Source organism: Suncus etruscus, chromosome 13 (assembly GCF_024139225.1).
Source record: "Suncus etruscus isolate mSunEtr1 chromosome 13, mSunEtr1.pri.cur, whole genome shotgun sequence".
NCBI lineage: Eukaryota > Metazoa > Chordata > Mammalia > Eulipotyphla > Soricidae > Suncus > Suncus etruscus.
The window spans coordinates 32,318,719-32,341,230 of record NC_064860.1 but is presented as its reverse complement, the minus strand read 5'-3'; the positions used below and the strand labels follow the sequence as shown (position 1 = coordinate 32,341,230).

At 40.9% G+C, this 22,512-nt stretch overlaps 1 protein-coding gene across 1 annotated transcript in view; it reads left to right on the top strand.

Annotated features, from left to right (window-relative positions):
• The window catches only part of ARHGAP31 (Rho GTPase activating protein 31), a 149,065-nt gene that overhangs the window by 122,077 nt on the left and 4,476 nt on the right, over positions 1 to 22,512 (top strand). Inside the window, exons 8-11 of the mRNA XM_049785946.1 lie at positions 711 to 835; positions 11,394 to 11,456; positions 13,725 to 14,300; positions 19,282 to 19,559. Of these exons, the coding sequence (XP_049641903.1) occupies positions 711 to 835; positions 11,394 to 11,456; positions 13,725 to 14,300; positions 19,282 to 19,559 (1,042 nt within the window). The remainder of the gene's footprint in view (positions 1 to 710; positions 836 to 11,393; positions 11,457 to 13,724; positions 14,301 to 19,281; positions 19,560 to 22,512) is intronic.

Below are 22,512 nucleotides of genomic sequence, written 5' to 3'. Positions count from 1 at the left end.
TGGATTTCTGTAACTCATGGAACACTCACTTCTGTGCTCCAGGAAAGAAGTCTGGTTCCTAAAACACAAGTTACCCACCACTGACCACTAACGACCACACTCAACAGCCTCCAGTTCATCCCACATTAGAATCTTTTCCAAATTGCTTTCTCATTTTCCCTTTTCAAGAAAATCCTCAATTTTTTCTTTCCTTGTTGATATCTGAAGCAATTTGGCTGCAGTGCAGGGAAAGTATAGGACCTAAGTTTTTGATGTTTGTTCCTGTAAGATTGAATGTTTTTGAAAATCCAGTACTACAGGATTCCCTTCACTATGTGCTGCTTGTGACCTCCTCGGAGTCTCCCACCCATCCTTGCCTGTTTGCCCCACCCCTGCCTGGGGTAGCTGTCTCTCTCTTCCTTGGGGATTGGCCCTTTGCTCTGAGGCATGAAAGTTCAGTTTCGTCACCTTAGGACATTCTCAGGTTGGGGAGATTCAAGATTTTCAAGAGGAATATCCTGAAATATAAGATTTTCTTATAAGAGAGACACTGGCGTTTCACTTGGTGTATTTCTATGGGAATGACAGTATTAAAAATTTCCTTATAAATATAAGAATGTTCTGAGCTAAAATTCATAAATCAGAAAGATGGGGGGATTTCTTTGCAATTGAAAAGAAATTCAAAATAACTCGTGATTTAGATTAACCCCTCATGGTTTCTTTTCTCCTAGGAGAAAGCTTTCCAGCAAATCAAAGAAGTGGAAATCAATTTTTAACCTGGGACGTTCTGGATCAGAATCCAAATCAAAGCTGAGTAGAAATGGGAGTGTATTTGTGAGAGGACAGAGGCTCTCAGGTAAAATTTTGGGATGTGTGTATATTTTTTTCCTTAGCTCTACTTCTCTTTTATTTGTGGGGGCGTAATTCTTGCCCAAATCTGACATATTTTAAGAGTTTCTGCTGGCTCTGTGTGCAGGAAACGACTACTCTTAAAGGTACTAGGAGCTTATATGCAAATTTGAACCTGGTTGGCAGCATGTAAGGAAAATTTCTTAAACAGTATGATCTCCCATACCCACCCCAGTTCTATTTTTTCTTTTGATCAGAGGAGATTTTATGTAAAAGGATGGAAAGAAGGGGAAAGATCAGGAGGCTATCATAGTACGGGAGAGTTCTCCTAAGCAGGGTCCCCTAGTTCTACTTCTTTTTTTTTTTTTTTTGGTTTTGGGTCACACCCGGCAGTGCTCATGGGTTACTCCTGGCTCTATGCTCAGAAATCGCTCCTGGCAGGCTGGGGGGACCATATGGGATGCCGGGATTCGAACCACCGTCCTTCTGCATGCAAGGCAAATACCCTACCTCCATGCTATCTCTCCAGCTCCCTCTACTTCTTAATTCTTTGGTTTACTTATGTTAAATTCATGAGTTCTCAAAGGGAAACTTAAAAAATAAATAGTCTTTTATTTTCAGATTTACAAAAACAAAAACAAAAAGTAAAAACAGTACACAAAGAAGCTTTTATCCTCACAGTTACTCCACAGGAAATAGTTTTTGATAAAGTGCTATGAAATTATTCATTGATTATATCTATATTTGATCAATGATGTCTTCTGGTCCAGCATCCAGTTCAGAAATTCATATCATTTTAGTTGTTTCTCCATAACCTTTCATCCAGGATAGTTTCTTAGTCTTCCTCATGCTGACACTTTGGGAAAGTACAAATCATTGACTTTGTAGGATACACATGTGTGGATTTGCTTATCTGATGTTTTCTCATGACCAGACTTTCATGAGGTAATAAAAATGATAGGGCCCGGAGAGATAGCACAGCGGCGTTTGCCTTGCAAGCAGCCGATCCAGGACCAAAGGTGGTTGGTTCGAATCCCGGTGTCCCATATGGTCCCCCGTGCCTGCCAGGAGCTATTTCTGAGCAGACAGCCAGGAGTAACCCCTGAGCACCACTGGGTGTGGCCCAAAAAACCAAAAAATAAATAAATAAATAAATAAATAATAAATATAAAAATGATAAAGGTGCCAGTCCAGTTTTTGTTTTTGTTTTATTTTGGGGGGAGCCACACCCGTTTGATGCTCCGGGGTTACTCCTGGCTAAGCGCTCAGAAATCACCCCTGGCTTGGGGGGATCATATGGGACGCTGGGGGATTGAACAGCGGTCCTTCCTTGGCTAGCACTTGCAAGGCAGACACCTTACCTCTAGCGCCACCTCTCTGGCCCCACCTGTCCAGTTTTTCATATGAAACATCAAGATATAAATATCATATTGCTGGTAATGTTAACTTGGATCACTTGCTTAAAGTACTCTCTACAAGTTGATAGCCTATAAAGTCACTCTGTTTTCCTAGGCAATCAGTGAGTATCTTATGATACATTTGGGGGCTATGTATATATTCTGTTTCCTATCATACTTTGTTTCATAAGTCTTAACATCCATTATGGTCAATGCAACAGTTTACCAAAGGCTTATTTTCTGTTTATTATATATAATAATATATATTTATATAAATAAGTATGTATTACTTTATTTAAAGTTGCATTGTTGACCATAATATTTTTCCAGGTAGAAGGAGAGAAATTATATTAAAAAAAAGAAAAACTGTTAAGAGAAAGGAGAGGCTGGAGAGATGCATGGAGGTAAAGCATTTGCCTTGCATGCAGAAGATCGGTGATTCGAATTCCAGCATCCCATATAGTCAGTCCCCTGAGCCTTCCAGGAGTGATTTCTGAGCGTAGAGCCAGGAGTAACCCCTGAGTGTTGCTGGGTGTGACCCAAACTCCTTCCCCCCCTCAAAAAAAAAAGAAAGAGAAAGGAAAGAGTACAGCAACAAAGTATTTGTGAAAATAATTGTATCTCATGATGAGGTCATTAAATCATTGTCAGAAAGTTTAGTAAGCTCTTGTTGCTAGTTGATTATTCTGTTACTTCTTTAGTTTCTGTGGCACTCAGGATATGTGCTCAGAATTCACTCCTGACTGACACTGTGCCAGCTGCATGCAAAGCAAACACCCTACCGCTGTGCTATCACTCCAGCCCCTAAATTGGTGTGTTTTTATGGGGATGACAGTTTTTTTGGGTTTGGGAGTGTTTTTTGTGGGGGTGGGGATGACAGTTTTTTTTTTTTAATTGAGTTGTTGTATTTGTTGCTGTGAGTCCAAGAATTTCAAGCACTATTGCTGATACTATGGCTTTTATGAAGCAGGTATTTAGCTGCCAGGGCTTCCAAAAGTAAAAAAGTATGGGGAGGGTGCCCATACTCCAAAAATATCCTGCTGATGTCAGCCCAAATACTGGCATAACTGGAGTTTTGGTCAGATTGGTGTCTCTGCAGAGAGCTGTAAATTAGTGAAGAAGCAGAGCATTGGTGAAGCAGCGATTGTGGGTGATGGGTGCAGCAAACATGATTTTGGAAGGGTGTGGACTTGGCCTACTTTCTTCTAAGATTGCCAGCTTCAGCTACATGACTGCTGTACTTAAAATTTTTCATGACTTGTTTTACATATCTTTCAAAATCAGAGGGAGGCTATGGAATTGACTGAATGTAGAAATGGTGACTGCATTTTTGTTGGTACTGTTTTATGTTCTATTTCTATTATTCCCGTTTCTAGTAACTGATTGTCATTGTAAAGAATATCTGTTCCTTCTTCTCCAGGGCCAGGATCATGCATTTGAAACAAGCTTGCTATTCTCAGGAATTATACTTGAGTAGTAATAGAAATTGAAAGAGTAAGAAATTGAGCAAACAACTACACAGTGGAGAATAAAACCAATTAAACTAAATATTGTGTAAGAAATAGAAGACCAAAGAAATGTGTCACAAGATTAAGTATGTTTTTTTAATGGGGCAATAATTGGTTTTGTAAAAATATTTTGTAAAAGGTAAATGTATAAATCTAGTGGTAAAATTTGTTTATATCCTACTTTGGAAAAGAGGGCATAGAAAGGTTAATTTGAGGAAAGATTAATTGTATACTAACTGATATTAAGAAACTGTATATTTCATAATGATCTAATGATCTTTAGAGACATATGCTAAAGTCAAAATATTAAGTATAAAACATTAGAGTATTGAAACTAACTTTCCTATGATTCATTGAAAAGTTGATTAAGTAGATAGAATATAATAGCTACAGAAAATATATGATGGGCCCGGAGAGATAGCACAGCGGCGTTTGCCTTGCAAGCAGCCGATCCAGGACCAAAGGTTTGAATCCCAGTGTCCCATATGGTCCCTCGTGCCTGCCAGGAGCTATTTCTGAGCAGACAGCCAGGAGTCACCCCTGAGCACCGCTGGGTGTGGCCCACCCCCACCCCCCCCAGTATATGATAACATGTGGACCTTGGTAGTTTTAGAGATCTTTAACTTTTCTGAACTTTAAAAAATTTTAGTAATAAAGACTTACACAGGACAGTTAATAGAAAAAAGATATTTTGTTTGTTGTGGGCCACACCCAGCAATACTCAGGGCTCTGTGCTCAGAGATCCATGTTGGTGCTCAGGGGAGCATATGCAGTGCCTGGGATCAAACTGAGATCAGCTACATAGAACCTCAACCCCTGTATAACCTCAATCCCTGTCCTAAGAGAAATACTAGTTTTTGAGAGAGATGGTATTTTTAAAAACTTTCTTCAGCCAAGATAATTGTATGCCAAGTATCATAAGACACAAATAGAATTCTTCATTTTTCCTGTTGGAGTAAAAAAGATACAACTGCTATAGTGCTCTAAGTTGTAAATAATAGTAGATCTAACTCAACTGACTTAGATAATAAAAGAACTAACTGATGTCTATATCAGCCATCCAGGTGTAGTAAAAAGCTTTAGAACAATTTAATATAGTGGCTCTATGTCCATGTTTTCTTCTGTTGTTCTAATTTCTTGAATTAACTTTCTTCTCAGACAAACTTCCTTTGCCAGGGCCATAGGCCAGGTCCATAGTAGTTATATGCCTTTAAATTTGACTATACTCCTGTCAAGAAAGAATGTTATTTCTGATAGCTTATTTCTTTATATATATATATATCTTTATAAAACCTTTAAAAACCTTGATTACAAACGTGATTGTAGTTGGGTTTCAGTCATATAAAGAACACTCCCCTTCACCAGTGCAACATTCCCACCACTAATATTCCTTTTCCTTCCTCCCCACCCCATCTAGACAGGCTTTCCACTTCCCTCATTCATTCACATTGTTATGATAGTTCTCAGTGTTGTTATTTCTATAACTGCACTCACTACTCTTTGTGGTGAGCTTTATCTTGTGAACTGCACCTTCCAGTCCTCCTTTCTTTGTCTCTGAGGATTACTGCAAAATGTCTTTTATTTTTCTTAAAACCCATAGATGAGTAAGACTATTCTGTGTCTCTCTCTTCCTTTGACTTATTTCGCTCAGCATAATAGATTCCATGTACATCCATGTATAAGAAAATTTCATGACTTCATCTCTCCTGATGGCTGCATAATATTCCATTGTATATATGTACCACAGTTTCTTTAGCCACTTATCTGTTGAAGGGCATCTTGGTTGTTTCCAGAGTCTGGCTATTGTAAATAGCGCTGCAATGAATATAGGTGTGAGGAAGGGATTTTTGTATTGTATTTTTGTGTTCCTAGGGTATATTCCTAGGAGTGGTATAGCTGGATTGTATTGGGAGCTCGATTTCCAGTTTTTGGAGGAATCTCCATGTTGCTTTTCACATCCCCGCCAGCACTGATTGTTCTCATTCTTTGTAATGTGTGCCAATCTGTGTGGTGTGAGATGGTACCTCATAGTTGTTTTGATTTGCATCTTCCTGATGATTAGTGATGTGGAGCATTTTTTCTTTTTTTTTTTTTTTTTTTTGGTTTTTGGGCCACACCCAGTAACGCTCAGGGGTTACTCCTGGCTATGTGCTCAGAAGTTGCTCCTGGCTTGGGGGACCATATGGGACACTGGGGGATCGAACCGCGGTCCGTCCAAGGTTAGCGCAGGCAAGGCAGGCACCTTACCTTTAGCGCCACCGCCCGGCCCCTATTTTTTCACATGCCTTTTGGCCATTTGTATTTCTTTTTTCTCAAAGTGTCTGTTCATTTCTTCTCCCCATTTTTTGATGGGATTGGATGTTTTTGATAGCTTATTTCTAAGAGTAAGAACTATGCTTTCCAGAAAGATCCAGAGTATTTCCCTCACTATCTCAGTAGTCTTGACCAAATCACATGAATCAGACCTATAGTCAAGGGAGTGACCTGACTGATTAGTTTTGTTTGAGATTCTGCATTGATTATTGGTGTGAGCAATAGGATGACAGTCAGATGCACTCAGGAAGTGCAAGGGTCTATGAGAGGGAGAAGGGACATGGATTTTGTGTCAGCACATGCAATATTCATGATAGGAGAAAACATGTCTGCAAAAGAAGGATACCCAGAAAGAAGAGAGCAGATATGGTAGGTCAGATGTGAACCAGAAATATAGGATCCTCAAAGAAAGATCTGAGGATAAGGCATACCTGGCAAGAAACTCCTGATCTTTTTTTTTTTTTTTTTTTTTTGGTTTTTGAGTCACACCTGGCAGTGCTCAGGGGTTACTCCTAGCTCCATGCTCAGAAATCGCCCCTGGCAGGCACAGGGGACCATATGGGATGCCGGGATTCGAACTACAGTCCTTCTGCATGAAAAGTAAATGCCTTAACTCCATGCTATCTCTCCAGCCCCAAAACTCCTGATCTTATAAAGAAGAAAGAAATTCTTGGTCTAATACCTAAGATACTTACTTAACAGACCAAAGAGAGATTATCAGATATAGAATAACAATACTGTGGGAAAAGTTCAACAGTTATGAAAGGCAACACCTTAATAAAAAAAAAAAAAAGAGAGAGAACAAGTGAAAGAAATGACAGGCCTTGATTTTGATGGAGGAGTCCCACCCCCATATGGTTTTCCTAGTGAGAATCAGACAGACAGTGGCTATAAGCGTACAGAAAGCATAGCTTGTCCCTGTCAGGTCACAGCATGGACTTCTTCCACACTCACCCTCAGGGTGCTTCCTGCCCACCCAGTTTTGCATTAGGCCAGTGGAGATGTTGGGCTACTGAAAACTTGTAAAGAATTCCCCAGTTGGGCCCGGAGAGATGGCACAATGGTGTTTGCCTTGCAAGCAGCCGATCCAGGACCAAAGGTGGTTGGTTCGAATCCCAGTGTCCCATATGGTCCCCCATGCCTGCCAGGAGCTATTTCTGAACGGACAGCCAGGAGTACCTGAGCACCGCCGGGTATGGCCCAAAAACCAAAAAAAAAAAAAAAAAAAAAAAAGAATTCCCCAGTTGATGTCCAGTCCAGGGGATGAACACCACTGTGCTAAGATCTTAGGAGCAAACACAGTCAGAGAGCAAGTGACCCCAAATGGTCTGAATTTTGTAACTATGTATGTGCACTTAAAAAACTGATTCACCAGAGTTGGAAAGATAGTATAGCAAGTAAGATGCTCATCTTGCATGGGGCCCAACTCAGATTTAATCACAGCATCCTGTATGGTCACCCAAGTGCTGCCAGGAGTAATTCTTGACTGCAGAGCCAAGAGTAACCCCTGAGCATAGAAAAATAGAAAATCCCAAAGAAAATAAACAAAAATTTGACTCACCATAAACTGTATTAAGAGCTTTGGAGAGAGGGGCATAAGATGAGGTGTATTTAGAAAAGAAATAAAAAAAAAAAACAGGGCCGGTCCCGGAGAGATAGCACAGTGGTGTTTGCCTTGCAAGCAGCCGATCCAGGACCAAAGGTGGTTGGTTCGAATCCCGGTGTCCCATATGGTCCCCCGTGCCTGCCAGGAGCTATTTCTGAGCAGACAGCCAGGAGTAACCCCTGAGCACCGCCGGGTGTGGCCCAAAAACCAAGAAAAAAAAAACAACAAAAAAACAGGGCCAGACAGATAGTGGCATTTGCCTTGCAAGCAGCCGATCCAGGATGGACAGTGGTTCAGATCCTGGCATCCCATAAGGTCTCTGTGCCTGCCAGGAGCAATTTCTGAGAGCTGCTGGGTGTGACACAAAAACAAAAACAAAAAAAGAAAAAAGAAATAAAAAAAACAAAGGTTAGAAAAAATTGAGATAGTGACTAAATAAAATTGCCAAAATTCAGACCTGCAGACACCTAAGTGTTGATTTAATATAAAATATACTGTCTAATGTCCTTGTGTCTGGGTGAGGCCTTTCTCGGCACAGCATCTTTAGCCCCTTCGACGATGGGTCTGAAGATGCAGGATGACAGTGGAAAAATAATCATAAGCAGTCAGTTAAAGTTTCATCAGACACAGCTTGGTTTATTCAATGGCCCTGTCTGCCATATGCTTTTCCTCACATGGCTTCTATGTTAAGCATATTCCAAGCAGCTTCCTCTCTGCTGCTTCTCCTCTGGCTCTCTGCCTCTTTCTAATTCCTTCCCCTTAGCCAGACTCTTCTTTATCCTCTTGATCCCCACCTACCAGGTTGGGGAGCAGCCCTATAATCCAGGTGTGATTAACATTTTAACACAAAGTTTAGGGTGTTGGGAAGGGATACCTTACAACTGAGTACTGAAGTTTGTAGATCATCAAATAGGTAGAGCCAGGGCCGGAGAGGTAGCATGGAGAAGGTCAGTGGTTCGAATCCCGGCATCCCATATGGTCCCCTGAGCCTGCCAGGAGGGATTTCTGAGCATAGAGCCAGAAGTAACCCCTGAGCACTGCCAGGTATGACCTAAAATCAAAACCAGAAACAAAAAAAAACAAAACAAAAACAAAAACCAGGTAGTCACCAAAATAGAATCCTTTAAGGATGAAAATCCCAATGTCATACACATATTTTAACTTAAAAGAGAAGGATTTAGGTAATGTATTAAAGGACTGGAATGTTAGGGGTCCAGATTTGTACACCACATCTCCTGTTCCCCTCAGCACTTTCAGATAGCTCCTGTACATTTTGGGTGTGGCTCAAAACCTAAATAAATAAATTGATTAAAAAAATGCTCAGTGGCCCAAAACTTAAAAAAAAAAAAAAAAAAAACTGGTGGATGGGCCAGAGTGATAGCACAGCGGATAAAGTGTTTGCCTTGTACAAGACCAACCTAGATTCAATCCCCAGCATCCCCTGAGCCTACCAGGATTGATTTCTGAGTGCAGAGCCAGGAGTAACCTCAGAGCACCACTGGGTGTGGCCCAGAAACCAAAGAAAAAAAGAAGAAAAAAACCTGGTGGTTCGAATCCCAGCATCCCATATGGTCTCCCCCACCCCTCGCCATGCCTGCCAGGAGCAATTTCTGAGTGCAGAGCCAGGAGTAACCCCTGAGCACTACTAGGTGTGACCCAAAAAAACAAAAACAAACAAACAAAATATATATAGTCAAGGGTCAGAGAACCCTGTGCCCTTGTTTACTTTACAGAAAAGGAACCAGGAAACCCTTAGGGACTGTTCCCAAAGGCATAACTCTGAGGTTCTATGTGGTCACGAAGGTCACAAAGACCTCACAGAACCGCTTCAGAGTAGTGTCAACATTCAGCAGTAAAGGCAAACACCATCTACCATAATATTGGTCACTGTCTCCACAGACACATAGAAACCAAAGATCTAAAAATGCAGCCCCTGGAGAAGGCAAAAGCTTATCTCAAGGTACACAAGGGAAGAGGCACTGCCAAGGCAGCTAGAATCTTTTTAAGGACTATGAGTTCCGGAATTCCTGATCAGTTCCCCAATTGCCCTATTTCACTTGCTAGGAAGCTTGATTTGGAAGGAAGTGTCACAGACCCCAAGTTCTGTGTCTCTGGAGAAATAGACAACTGTTACATAAGGCTGAAATTCTCTAAGACAAAGTATACTGGGGAATAGGTCTTATGCTCAAACTCAAGGGAAATAGCACAAAAGACAAGCTCTAATGATTGATTCACGAACATATGCTGGGAAATACAGTTGTTTTACCTGAGCATAGCTGTGGTATTCAGAAGCTACACACTGATCTTTGCTCGAGGCTCTGGCTCTATGCAATGTTAGGGATTGAACCTAGACCTCTGCATGCTTACTTATAATGATGCACTCTAACCCTTTAACTGTCTCATCAGACACTAGGGAAGGGGTTGGTTCTGGTTTTGGTTTTATTGATTTTTTTTAAGTTTTTGGGTCATACCCAGTGATACTCAGGGGTCACATCTGATTCTGTACTCAGGAATTACTCATGACAAGGATTCGGGGACTATATGGGATGCCAGGGATTTATCTTGGGTCTGGCAAATAGGGTAAGCAAAAATCCTACCCTATACAGTACAATAGTTAGTGGATTGGGTTTGTTTTTCTGTTATTTTATTTAGTTTTTAGACCACACTCAGTAGTGTTCAGAGCTTACTCCTGGCTCTTTGCTCAGGAATCAGTCAGTCCTGGAGGAGGTTGGGTGAGCATATGTGATGCTGGGGATCAAACCCTAGTTGGCACATGGAAGGCAAGTGCCCTACCACTGTACTATTGTTCCAGGGCCTAGGGAAGATTTTTGAGAGGCAGGAGAGTGAAAGGAATGATGCAGAGGCTTGTAGCAATGAAGAAATCCAGGGAATTAAGTGCCCAGATACAGTGGACAGCTCATGCTTTTGCCTATATTGTGTCTTGAGCAAGCCATATTTGCACCCTTCCTTGTGAAAGTGCTTCATGTTGTGCCTGAATTAAAAGGCTTTTACTTATTGAATTACACTAATCTCCTGACCGGCTTAAATGGCTTCCAAAAAGATAGAGTTCATCGGACCCAGGGGTGCTCCATGAAAAGATGTCTTTGACCTGGAAAGTTTTGAGATGGGGTTGGTGGGTGAGAGTGCTGAGGAAGTCACCACTTTGCAAACTTCAGAGTAGAAGTGCAGGGAGGGGAAAGACGATTTCAGGTAGGGGGCAAGGAGGACTTGAGTCTTACCTGTTCTGTTTCACTGACTTCCTGCTGCTGAGAGATGCGACTGCAGCCAAGAATCCTGTTTTCTGACCTGCCAAATAGGAGGGGTTTCCTGGAGCTCCAAGAATTTATGTTTGAATCCAGTATGGACAATAAAATTAGTCTCAGAATGACTCATTTGCTGTTGGCAATTAACAAAACAATAACTTACCTTTGTCTGCAAAATATCAAAACTTTGATTTAAAATTAAATTTTAATTTGATGCCTCCACCCTTTTGTAAATTTGTCACTGGGGACTTAACCCAGGGCAAGGCTTGAATTTATCATTGAGCCTTCCCTTGACCCCACACATATCTGCTTTCATAGGTCAGTCATATTAAAAAAGTAAAAACATGAAGGGTGGAGGAGGGAAATGCTTTCCAAAGTGGGAAAAAAATGTTTTTAAACCTCTTCTTGTATACTTAAAACTGGACCTGTTGTTTCCTTAATATGTTTTCATAGGGTTTATTTATTCTTTTATCTTTAGCAGAAAAATCTACTATCCGACCTGCTAAAAGTATGGACTCTCTGTGCTCAGTTCCTGTGGAAGGTAAGATTTTTAATGATTCTGTTTGAGAAGTGAGACTCACCATGAAGACTAGAGCTCACAACCCTAATTTCTGTTCCTAAATTGCTGCTCATAATTACCAGTTTCCCCTTTTTTGCGGGGAGGGTCACACCCGGCGGTGCTCAGGGGTATTCCTGGCTTTGCACTCAGAAGTCACTCCTGGTAGGCTTGAGGGATCCCATTGGGATGCCGGAATTCGAACAGGGGCCTGTCCTGTATTGGCCACATGCAAGGCAAACGCCTTACCGCTGTGCTATCATTCCAGCCTGTTTCCCCCTTTTAAATCTTCACTGACCCTTCCTGAATTCAAGGGGCTCACAGACTCTCTCATCAATCTCGCCTACTCTGCTGCAGAGCTACACTAAAAGGGCATCCCTTTTTCCCAGTCCTTAACGACAGTCAGAAGTTCCTTATAAGATGTGAACTTAAACCAGGCAGGTCAATGGCTGTTAAATAAGGTCTCTGGACATCCAGACGAGCTCAGAACTGGTTTCTACCTCAAACTATTGAGCTCAAATGCTCTTGTATTTTGAATTTGGGTGTCCCCTTCAACACTAGCTTGATGGTAGTTGTCAAGTCATAATTTTGAGAGTAAATTAAACTGCTCTCTTGTGGAGCAGCACTCTACAGTTATGTGTACAATTGTGTGTAATCCCCAAGATGGTACCTCACTCATTTATTCTTTTTTTCTTTTTTTTTTATTTGAACACCTTGATTACATACATGATTGTGTTTGGGTTTCAGTCATGTAAGGAACACCACCCATCACCAGTGCAACATTCCCATCACCAATGTCCCAAATCTCCCTCCTCCCCACCCATCCCCCACGTGTACTCTAAACAGGCTCTCCATTTCCCTCATACATTCTCAATATTAGGACAGTTCAAAATGTAGTTATTTCTCTAACTAAACTCATCACTCTTATTCTTAGAGCTCCAGTTCTGTCCCTCAGGGCTAACTTGCTTATATACTTGTGTTTTTGTGAAACAGCCAACATACATTTTTGCAAGTTTCAAGGTTTCCTGTCTTCCCAGGACTTTTTATATGAGACTGTTTTTTTATATATGAAACTTTTTTAAATTTTTGATAAATGAGCCAATCTGAAGCAATATGAAAAGTCTTTGACGTAGCTTTTTTAAAATCAATTATGAATGTAAGAAATAATTAGTGAACTCTCTTGAAGCCAGCTTTATGCTTTAGATTTGAAACCATTTGAGATAGGTCTTGTCCAGTTATATAGGACTGAGTATTGCAAGATTTAGATCACATCCAGGCCCCTCAAAAGAATCCCTGAATTTTAGTTTCCTCCTGGGTTAAAGGAGATCATTGCATTCCCCTATGACATGGTGGGAAGAAATTTTAAAATCATGTCACATAACTTGCCCAACATTTTGCTTAGTACATCATTGGATATTCCTCTCAATTGAGATTCCTCTCAACTCGCTTAGCATCGCTCAGCTTTCTTATTTCCCATCCAGACTGTTCTACCATTTGCTTTCATTTCTAGGATAGTTTAGAACTCAATTACCTTTCTGACTGTTTAGTGAATTCATGCTTCTAGCTTCTCAGTGGCCAGGGGGAAGCCAGGGAAAAGGTAGATGTCCAGCAGAGGACAGACAGCATTTGTCTCCTTTGCTGGAAAACCAAACCCATGTTTGAGTTCAGCTGTTAACCAAGACATAAAACAACTAAGTGTTAAAGCTTTTTAATAAAACAAGATTCTGGTTTTTTGCCCCACCTTCCTTTTTCGTATATTTTCTTCTTGTAAACCAATATTCTTCTACCCGTTCCCATCCATCTTTTCATTTTGTCGTGATCTGTTGCATTTAATGCTTTGTGGATGGCTATGGACAACACCTCAGGTCTTGACCTTCTTTTACAAGCTCTTCCACTTGCAGCATTTAGCAGGTTTGCATGTGACCTAGCAGCAAGTAGTATTTTGCTATTTGTGTGTTGTATGTATACATACATGCTATTTGTATACATGTGTGTATATTTGTATAAATGAATACATGCATGCTATTTATATGTTGTGTGTATATATATGTTGTATGTATTTGTAGTATGTTGCTACAAGCAACACTGTATTCTGTGCACCTGAGAAGGTGCTTCTTCTTTGTCAATCCAGTATCTTTCTGAGAATGGCCATGACCTTCCGAAATACTGTGCCTCATGTACTCTGTGCCTGCCTTTAAGGAAAGTTGTATATGCCCAGGATGCTGATCATGTGTTTATTTTGCTTATCACTAGGGAAAGAAACCAAAGGAAATTTCAACCGAACAGTCAACACTGGTGGATTTTTCATTCCAGCAACAAAAATAAATTCTACTGGCACTGGCAGCTCCTGTGACCTCAGCAAGCAGGAGGGTGATTGGGGTCAGGAGAGAATGCCTGCAGGGGCAGAGGGGGGATTTGACATGAGTAGCGACCAAAACCAACTCCAGAACACTCAGGTCCGTTCCCCACCTGAGCAGCTAAAGGTTTTTCGACCCATTGAGGATCCAGAGATTGAACAAACAGCCCCAAAGATGCTAGGTATGTTCTACACATCCAACGATAGCCCCAGCAAATCTGTGTTCAGCAGTAGCTTGTTCCAGATGGAGCCCTCGCCCCGGCACCAACGAAAGGCTCTGAATATCTCTGAGCCCTTTGCTGTGTCTGTACCACTCCGCGTGTCTGCTGTCATCAGCACCAACAGTACCCCATGCAGAACACCTCCAAAGGAGCTGCAGTCTCTTTCCAGCCTGGAAGAGTTTTCTTTTCAGACCTCAGACAGTGGATGCTGGCCTGAAGAAGAGAAGCCACTGGGATCTGAGATGTCAACAGGTAATTCAGGAGAGAAATGGTCTTTTTCCACTGCAAAAAATAAATGCTGAACTTGCTAAAAGACTTTTCAAAACAATTCAGTGAAGCGGTCAAGGCTGTAGGACTCTGGGGCCTGAAAGATAGTATAGTAATAAAGCACTTGCCTTGCATGCAGCTGACCTCATTTAGGTTTCAATATCACATAGAGTCTCTTGAGTTCTACCAAGGGTCAGTCTTGAGCACAGAGCCAGGAATAGCTTCTAAGCTATTCTAAGCTACACTTGCATGTGGCCCCCAAATCCCAAAACAGAGAAAAATGAAAAATATTGTGGATTCTGGAGCCAAACTGTTAGATACAAGTTCATTTCACTAGACATACAGTCTTAACAAGTTGATGCAAGAATTGTCTTACATTTATTTTACATCAGCTTTTTGATCTTTAAAATGGGAATGACGTGACTAACCATATTTTCTTCATACACTTGTTGGGTATATATGTTCTTTATTTAAATTTCTCATTATGGTCTAAGATAATAAGTACTAAAATAATGTTTTGTTATTATTCACTCACATTGTGTGTAAAAGCAGGTGCCAAATAGTCTTTTTCATCTTAGAAAAGTTTTTTGCTGGGCCCGGAGAGATAGCACAGCGGTGTTTGCCTTGCAAGCAGCCAATCCAGAACCAAAGGTGGTTGGTTCGAATCCTGGTGTCACATATGGTCCCCCGTGCCTGCTAGAAGCTATTTCTGAGCAAACAGCCAGGAGTAACCCCTAAGCACTGCCGGGTGTGGCCCAAAAACCAAAAACCAAAAAAAAAAAAAAAAAAAGGAAAAAAAGAAAAGTTTTTTGCTGACTAATTGGAATACAGAATTGTGGGAATTCAGCTTTTCCAGACTCAATCTTTCTCAATACATCCACCCCTCAATTCTGCCTTCTATATGAAGACAACCTTCTCTCAGAATCCTTATGTTAAGCACATCTCTGTATCTAAGTTAGCAGGATTACAAAAATGACCAACTCTGAAATCCCTAGGCCATCTCTGGAGTCAGAGTGGGTACAGTGATCAACACACAATTAGGAACCCCACATAAAAATAAAGTAGAGATAGGAGGGCTTAGACCAATCATTCAGCAAATAGGGCACTTGCCTTGCACAGGGCCAACCTAGATTTAATTCCTGACACCCCATATGGTCCATTGTGCTTACCAGGAGTAATCCTTAAGTAAAGAAACAGGAGTAACCTAAGTACCAACCTGGTATAGTCCCAATACAACAAAAACAAAACCAATAAGATGAAGTAGAGAAAACCTCAAAGAAATAATGTCTTACAGAGAAGCCAATAAATGATCTTTATGTTTTACTAGTATTTTTAATATTAGTTTAACTAATTTTGGAAGGGAACATATCGAATGGTATCAGAAATGGTTCTTAGTATTCCAGATGCCTTATTTCACTATCACAACAGCCCCTTGAGTAACAGATAATTAGGATTGTCCCCATTTGCCTCGAGAAGAATTAATGTGCCCAGTGATTCATGGAAAGTGGAATAAACAAATTTTAGTCCATATTTGAGGGGGGTTGGGTCATACCCAAACATTCACAGGCTCTGTGCTCAGGGATCATTCTTTTTTTTTCTTTTTCTTTTTTTTTTTTTTTTTTTGGTTTTTGGGCCACACCCGGTGACGCTCAGGGGTTACTCCTGGCTATGCGCTCAGAAGTCGCTCCTGGCTTGGGGGACCATATGGGACGCCGGGGGATCGAACCGCGGTCCGTCTCCTAGGCTAGCGCAGGTAAGGCAGGCACCTTACCTCGAGCGCCACCGCCCGGCCCCGAAGGGATCATTCTTAGTGAAGTTTAGGGGACCATGTGGGGGTACCAGAGATCTAACCCTGGTTGGCTGTGTGCAAGGCAAGCACATTCTCACTCTGAGTGCTCTGGTCCATAATCCAATTTTTTTTTAATCCATGCTTTTAGGCAGCCCAACATGCCATGTTAGGTGTTAACAATGTGTGAGAACTTTGGAGAGTTTGACTCTTAGCTGGACAGCTTCAGAACCTCTCTTCCTCCTTTTGTCAGTGTTGCAGTAGTTGCTATCTCTAGATCTATTGCTCAAATGCATAGCAGGGAGTGGTTCCTCTCTCAAGGGCTAGAATGAGGTCTAAATGGGAGTATTTATAAATGAATACATAAAGAATGTTTTATATCAAGGAGTTTATTTCTATAATTTATAGCCTTCCAGCTCAAACATACATACTTCTGCCCCTAGAGCTGGTTTTGAACTGACAAAACCTTAACACAAAATATTTTTATTGGATCAGGTACTATGGAAGGTGCTGTGACTTCATTACTTGCTTTATCCTCACAGTAGTTCTGTGGTGTACTATTATGCCATCATACCAAGACAGTAATTGTCACTGAAAAACTCGAATTTGCTTTGTAGGATATTTAGCTAGCATCACTGACTCCTACCCATTACTAGATGACAGAAATTAACAAACACAACACAAAACACACACACTCCTTGTTACAGCCAAAATGTCTCCAGACATTATCAGATGTTTTAGACATTGCCCAGTGTTCCCTTTAGAAACAGGAGTAAAAGTGCCCCCACTGAGAACCACAGCAGTCAAACGTGAAGGTCTAATTACTGCTAGGAAAAGGGATAAAGAGTAAGAGGTCAGTGAGCTGGGCGAATGCCCTCCATCTCAACACAGGACCAGACTAGGACAGTGACTGTACTGGGAATAGCCTTTCTGGATTCCCTTCAAGTCTTTTTTTGTGCTCACTTGCTCTAACTAAATTAGGATTCCCAAAGCAATGTTGAACAATAGTGGTAAGTGTTGGAAGTCCTTGTCTTGTTTCTGATCTTACAGAGAGAAAAATGTTTTATGTTTTTACCAGTGAGTATATTAGCTGTGAGTTTTAACTATATGCATATTATTAGCTCTCACATCCCTTATGCTGAGTTCTATTCCTTTTATTCTTATTTCATTGAGTGTTTTTTAATCATAAATGTTTAATCTTGTCAGATAGTTTTTCAGCATCTACTGGTAACTGATATATTATTATGAGATTTTTTTTTCTAATTGTTGATAAATCACCCTTGCATGACTGAGGTGACTTCTACTGGGTCCTGATAGATGATTTTCTTAATATGTTGTGGATTTTTTTTTTTTTGGTTTTTCGGACCACACCCGTTTAATGCTCAGGGGTTACTCCTGGCTAAGTGCTCAGAAATTGCCCCTGGCTTGGGGGGACCCTATGGGATGCCAGGGGATCGAACCGCGGTCGCGATCTTTCGTTGGCTAGCACTTGCAAGACAGACACCTTATCTCTAGCGCCACCTCGCTGGCCCCATGTTGTGGATTTTTCTGAACATTTTTGCACTTTGATCAGAAATATAGTTTTTTTTTTTTTTCTTGTGCTGTATTTTTCTGGTTATAACAAAGTGATAGTGGCTTCATATGATATATATGGGACTCTTCACCCCTCTTCAACTTTGGGGAAGAATTTTGTCAGAATGGATATTAGTTCTTCTTTAAAAGTTGTGATTTCACTGGTAAAACAATTTGATCTTTGTACACAGGGTGACCTTGGATCATTGTTTTGATTTTTGTGCTTGTGTTTAGTCTGTTCAAGTTTTCTATCTCTTCCTGATTCCGTTTTTGAAGACTGTATAGTCCTACAAATTTTTCTCTTGATACCTTAAACTTATTCCAAAACTAATTTATCTTTTTCTACCTTTATCTTTTTAATTTTGTTTTGGGGCCTCACTTGAAATGTTCAGAGATTATTCTTAGCAGGTTAAGGGGACCCTATGGGGTATTAGGGATTAAACCCAAGTCAACTGCATGCTAGGCAAATGCCCTACCCAATCTACTATCCCTCCAGGTCCCAAGTTGTCCATGTTCTTAAGGCTGCCCAGTTTGCTTACATATAGATGATTTTAACAATCCCTTATTATCCTTTTTGTATTTTTGCAGTATCAGTTATAACTCTCCCTCTTTTATTTTGGAAGCTTATTACCAGGGTTTTCTTTTTCTTCTTCTTTTTCTTGATGAGTCTAGTGAAAGGTTTGTTTTGTCAATTCTCAAAAGAACTGGCTCTTGGGTTCACTGATCATCTTTAACACCATTTTGATTTCTATTTATTTTTAATTTAATTTTTATCATTTTCTTCCATCTGCTAACTTTTTTTGTTTGTTTTTTTTTGGGCCACACCCAGTGATGCTCAGGGGTTACTCCTGGCTATGCACTCAGAAATCTCTCCTAGTTTGGGGGACCATATGGGATGCCGGGGGATCAAACTGCAGTCTGTCCTAGGTCAGCTGCATGCAAGGCAAATGCCCTACCTGTTAACTTTTGGTTCTACTTTTCACTCCTGTTTTAGTTCCTTCAGGGTTAAGAAGAGATTTTTAAAACTTACCATTTTTATGGTAATTTTTTTGTTTTGTTGGCAAAACTAGACAGTGTCCAGGGACTACTCCTGCTGTTTTTGGAGGTCCTTCAAAATATTGCTTGGGGGAACTAGAGTGATACACAGTAGTTAGGGTACTTGCCTTGCATGTGACTGAGCTGGGTTTGATCCCTGGCAGCCCATATGGTCTCCCTCATTAGCCAGGGATGATTCCTGAGCTCAGAGTCAGGAATAACCCCTGAGCATGCTTGGGTGTGGTCCAAAAAACAACAAAAAAAAAATGTTTCTTGAGGACCTTTTTGGTGCAAGGGATCAAACCCAGACTCAAGTGCTGAGCATGTGTTAACTCCCATTACTAACTCTCTGGCCCAATTTGAAATTTTTTTTTTTGGTTTTCTGATGTGGACCTGTATTGCCATGAACTTTCTTTTATGCTGCTTTGCTTTGTGTCATAAGATCTTATAGTCTTAGTTTTCATTTTCCCATTGTGCTCCATGCCATTTTCACTTCTCCTTTAATTTCTTTATGGAGGGAAGGGCTCTTGAAATGAAATGACCTTCAGCTAATAATTCTCATCCTCACAGCAGCTGCTGTGCCAAAGAAGGCAGCTCTAGAGGAAGCCAAGCTGATATCTGAGGCTGAGAAGCCAGTGGAGGTCAATAAAAGCCTTTCCCAGGAGCTGAGCCCCCAACTGGAGGAGAAGAAAACCTCAGACATCTCCCAGGATTCTCATCATCCAAGTGGATCAGAAAAGAAGCTGGATCTAGAGAAGGTGGAGGAGGATGGAAAGGCTGCCCAGGAAGAACCTGGTGCTCTGCAGGAGAATCCTGGGACCAAAGCTGGAACAGGATTTCTCCATGAGACGGTAAAATACCTACCTAACCTTCAGATCGTTTTTCTCGTTTCTACAGTTTAAACTAGATCTTTTTGTTTGTTTTAATTTCTTTGTGGTATGTGTTGGACCACACTCAGAAGTGACAGAAATCACTCCTTATTTGGTGTTGGGGATCCAACTAGAGTCAGCCACAGGCAAGGCAAGCACCTTAATCTCTATTCAAAAATCCATGATTTTGTTTGTTGTAAAAACTAGTTTATGTCAAATTGACTTTAGGAAATAACATTATAATCAGATCTGGGATTTTTTTTAAATTTGCAGTGGACTCTTTAAGAGGTCTCAGTGATGGAAAGGAACCAACTAGCTCAGTTTTTAAACAGACTCAACACTAAATTTTATTTGGGGGGACCACACCCAGAAATGCTTACACCCAGTACATTCTGGCTTTGCACTCAGAAAATATGCCTAGCAGGCTTGGGGAACATTCTGGGAATGCTGGATTCGCTGTATGGAAGGCAAATGCTCTACCCACTGTACTCTCTCTCCAGCTTATCAATACTAAATATTTCTGACCCAGAGTTACCATAAACCAATAATGGCATGCAGCTGTTAAAAAATACACAATTCTGGGGCTGGAGAGATAACATGGAGGTAAGGCGTTTGTTTGCCTTGCATACAGAAGGACCTAGGTTCAAATCCCGGCATCCCATATGGTCCCCCAAGCCTGCCAGGAGCAATTTCTGAGTGGAGCCAGGAGAAACCCCTGAGCATTGCCGGTGTGACCCAAAAACCAAAACCAAAACCAAAAAAAGAAAATAACACAATTCTAATTGAAATAGTAATGTTCCAATTCTTGAAATAGCACAAGTATTGTGTGCCTAGGGCCTAAAATGTTGAATATTCATGACACACAGTTCTCCCCTTCCAGACTTCCTGGAGAGAAATAAAAGAGATAGTTCAACAGGCTGGAGCACAGACTTTTTGCATACAGGGTTCAAGTCTTAGCAGCATATGGTCTCCTAAGCACTAAACCAGTAGTGCCCTGAGCACTACCAGATATACACTTCTTAACCTCCACACAACACACACACACATATACACACACACACACACACACACACACACACACACACACACACACAGACAACTTGAATGGATAGTTGTGTATGCTTATTTAGAAAAATCTACTGAGGGCCCGGAGAGGCGTTTGCCTTGCAACCAGCCAATCCAGGACCAAAGGTGGTTGGTTCGAATCCCGGTGTCCCATATGGTCCCCGTGCCTGCCAGGAGCTATTTCTGAGCAGACAGCCAGGAGTATCCCCTGAGCAACGCCGGGTGTGGCCCAAAAACCAAAAATCCAAAAAAAAAAAAAAAAAAATCTACTGAAACACACACACACACACACACACACACACCTTGAAGCTATTTCTGAGCAGACAGCCAGGAGTATCCCCTGAGCAACGCCGGGTGTGGCCCAAAAACCAAAAATCCAAAAAAAAAAAAAAATCTACTGAAACACACACACACACACACACACACACACACACACACACACACACACACACACACACACACACACACACACCTTGAATGGATAGTTGTGTATGCTTATTTAGAAAATCTACTGAAAGATTTCCAAAATTCATTCTTCCCTCCTATGGCTTCTGGAAATGATAAAACACAATGCCAGAACTCCAGACACCTCTTCTTTTATTTAAAGGTAGGATTTGATTTCTATTTTTGAAAAAATGAGTTTTATGAGATGTCTTTGCATAGGATGATGGTCTGAGAAGATTTTCTTAGACTGTTCAGCAAGGGGCCAAGCATTTTGCAAGCAGTTCTACAACTTGAGGGGTGTTCTAAATGGAACAAGGAAGCTCTTGCCTTTTCACTTATTTCTAGGGAAATAAGGGTAACAGGTCGAGAATTATGGATATACCAAGACATCAGAGTGCCTCTCAAGAACTAGTAAGAGTTCCAGTGAGAGATATTTACACCTCAGAAAAGAAAGATATGTAGATTAATATAGGGACTGAATTCTAGAGAGGGATCAAGTATAATGACATTGCTTTGACAAAAAATGAAAAATATAAAATTATAAAAAGATAAAATTGGATTCACAGAAATAATTAAAGGTATAAACTCATTTATTTAAAAATATGTGTATAGGCTAGAGAGACAGTACAGCCTGTACTCACCCAACCCAGATTTGATCACTAAATGGTTTTCTAAGCACCACCAAGAGTGATCCCTGAGCTCAGAGTTTATTGGGTGTAGCCCCAAAATCAATCTGTGTGTGTGCTTGTGAGTGTGTGTGTCTGTGTGTGTGAATAACAGGATCCATGTTTTATAAGTATGAGACCTGGGATTCAATTTCAAGCACAGGAAACAAGGGTATAAAAATAATAGATGAGGGGCTAGAGCGATAGCACAGCAGCAGGACGTTTGCCTTGCATGCTACTGCCCAGGACAGATGTGGGTTCGAATCCCAGCATCTCATATGGTCCCCCAAGCCTATCAGGAGCGATTTCTGAGTACAGAGTCAGGATTAACTCCTTATCATAGCCGGTGTGACCAAAACAAAACAAAACAAAAAAAAATAATAGAGGGCCAGAGGGATAGCATGGAGGCAGGGCATTTGCCTTGCATGCAGAAAGACAGTAGCTCTTATCCTGGCATCCCATATGCTCTCCTGAGCCTGCCAGGAGCAATTTCTGAATATAGAGCCAGGAAGAACCCCTGAGCGCCACTGGGTGTGACCCAAAATACAAAAACAAAACAAAAAAAAAAAAAAAACAAAAAAATCGATGAATAGAAGGATGGAAGGATGGAGAAAGAAAAAATGAGGAATGAAAGGAGTGATGGGAAGAATAAAGGATAGGATGGAAGGATAAAAAGAAGATAGGGGATAGAGATCAAACCCTAGAGCTCATGCCTAATATGTATATGATGCTAATTTTCATATCTGACACAGAATTCCTGG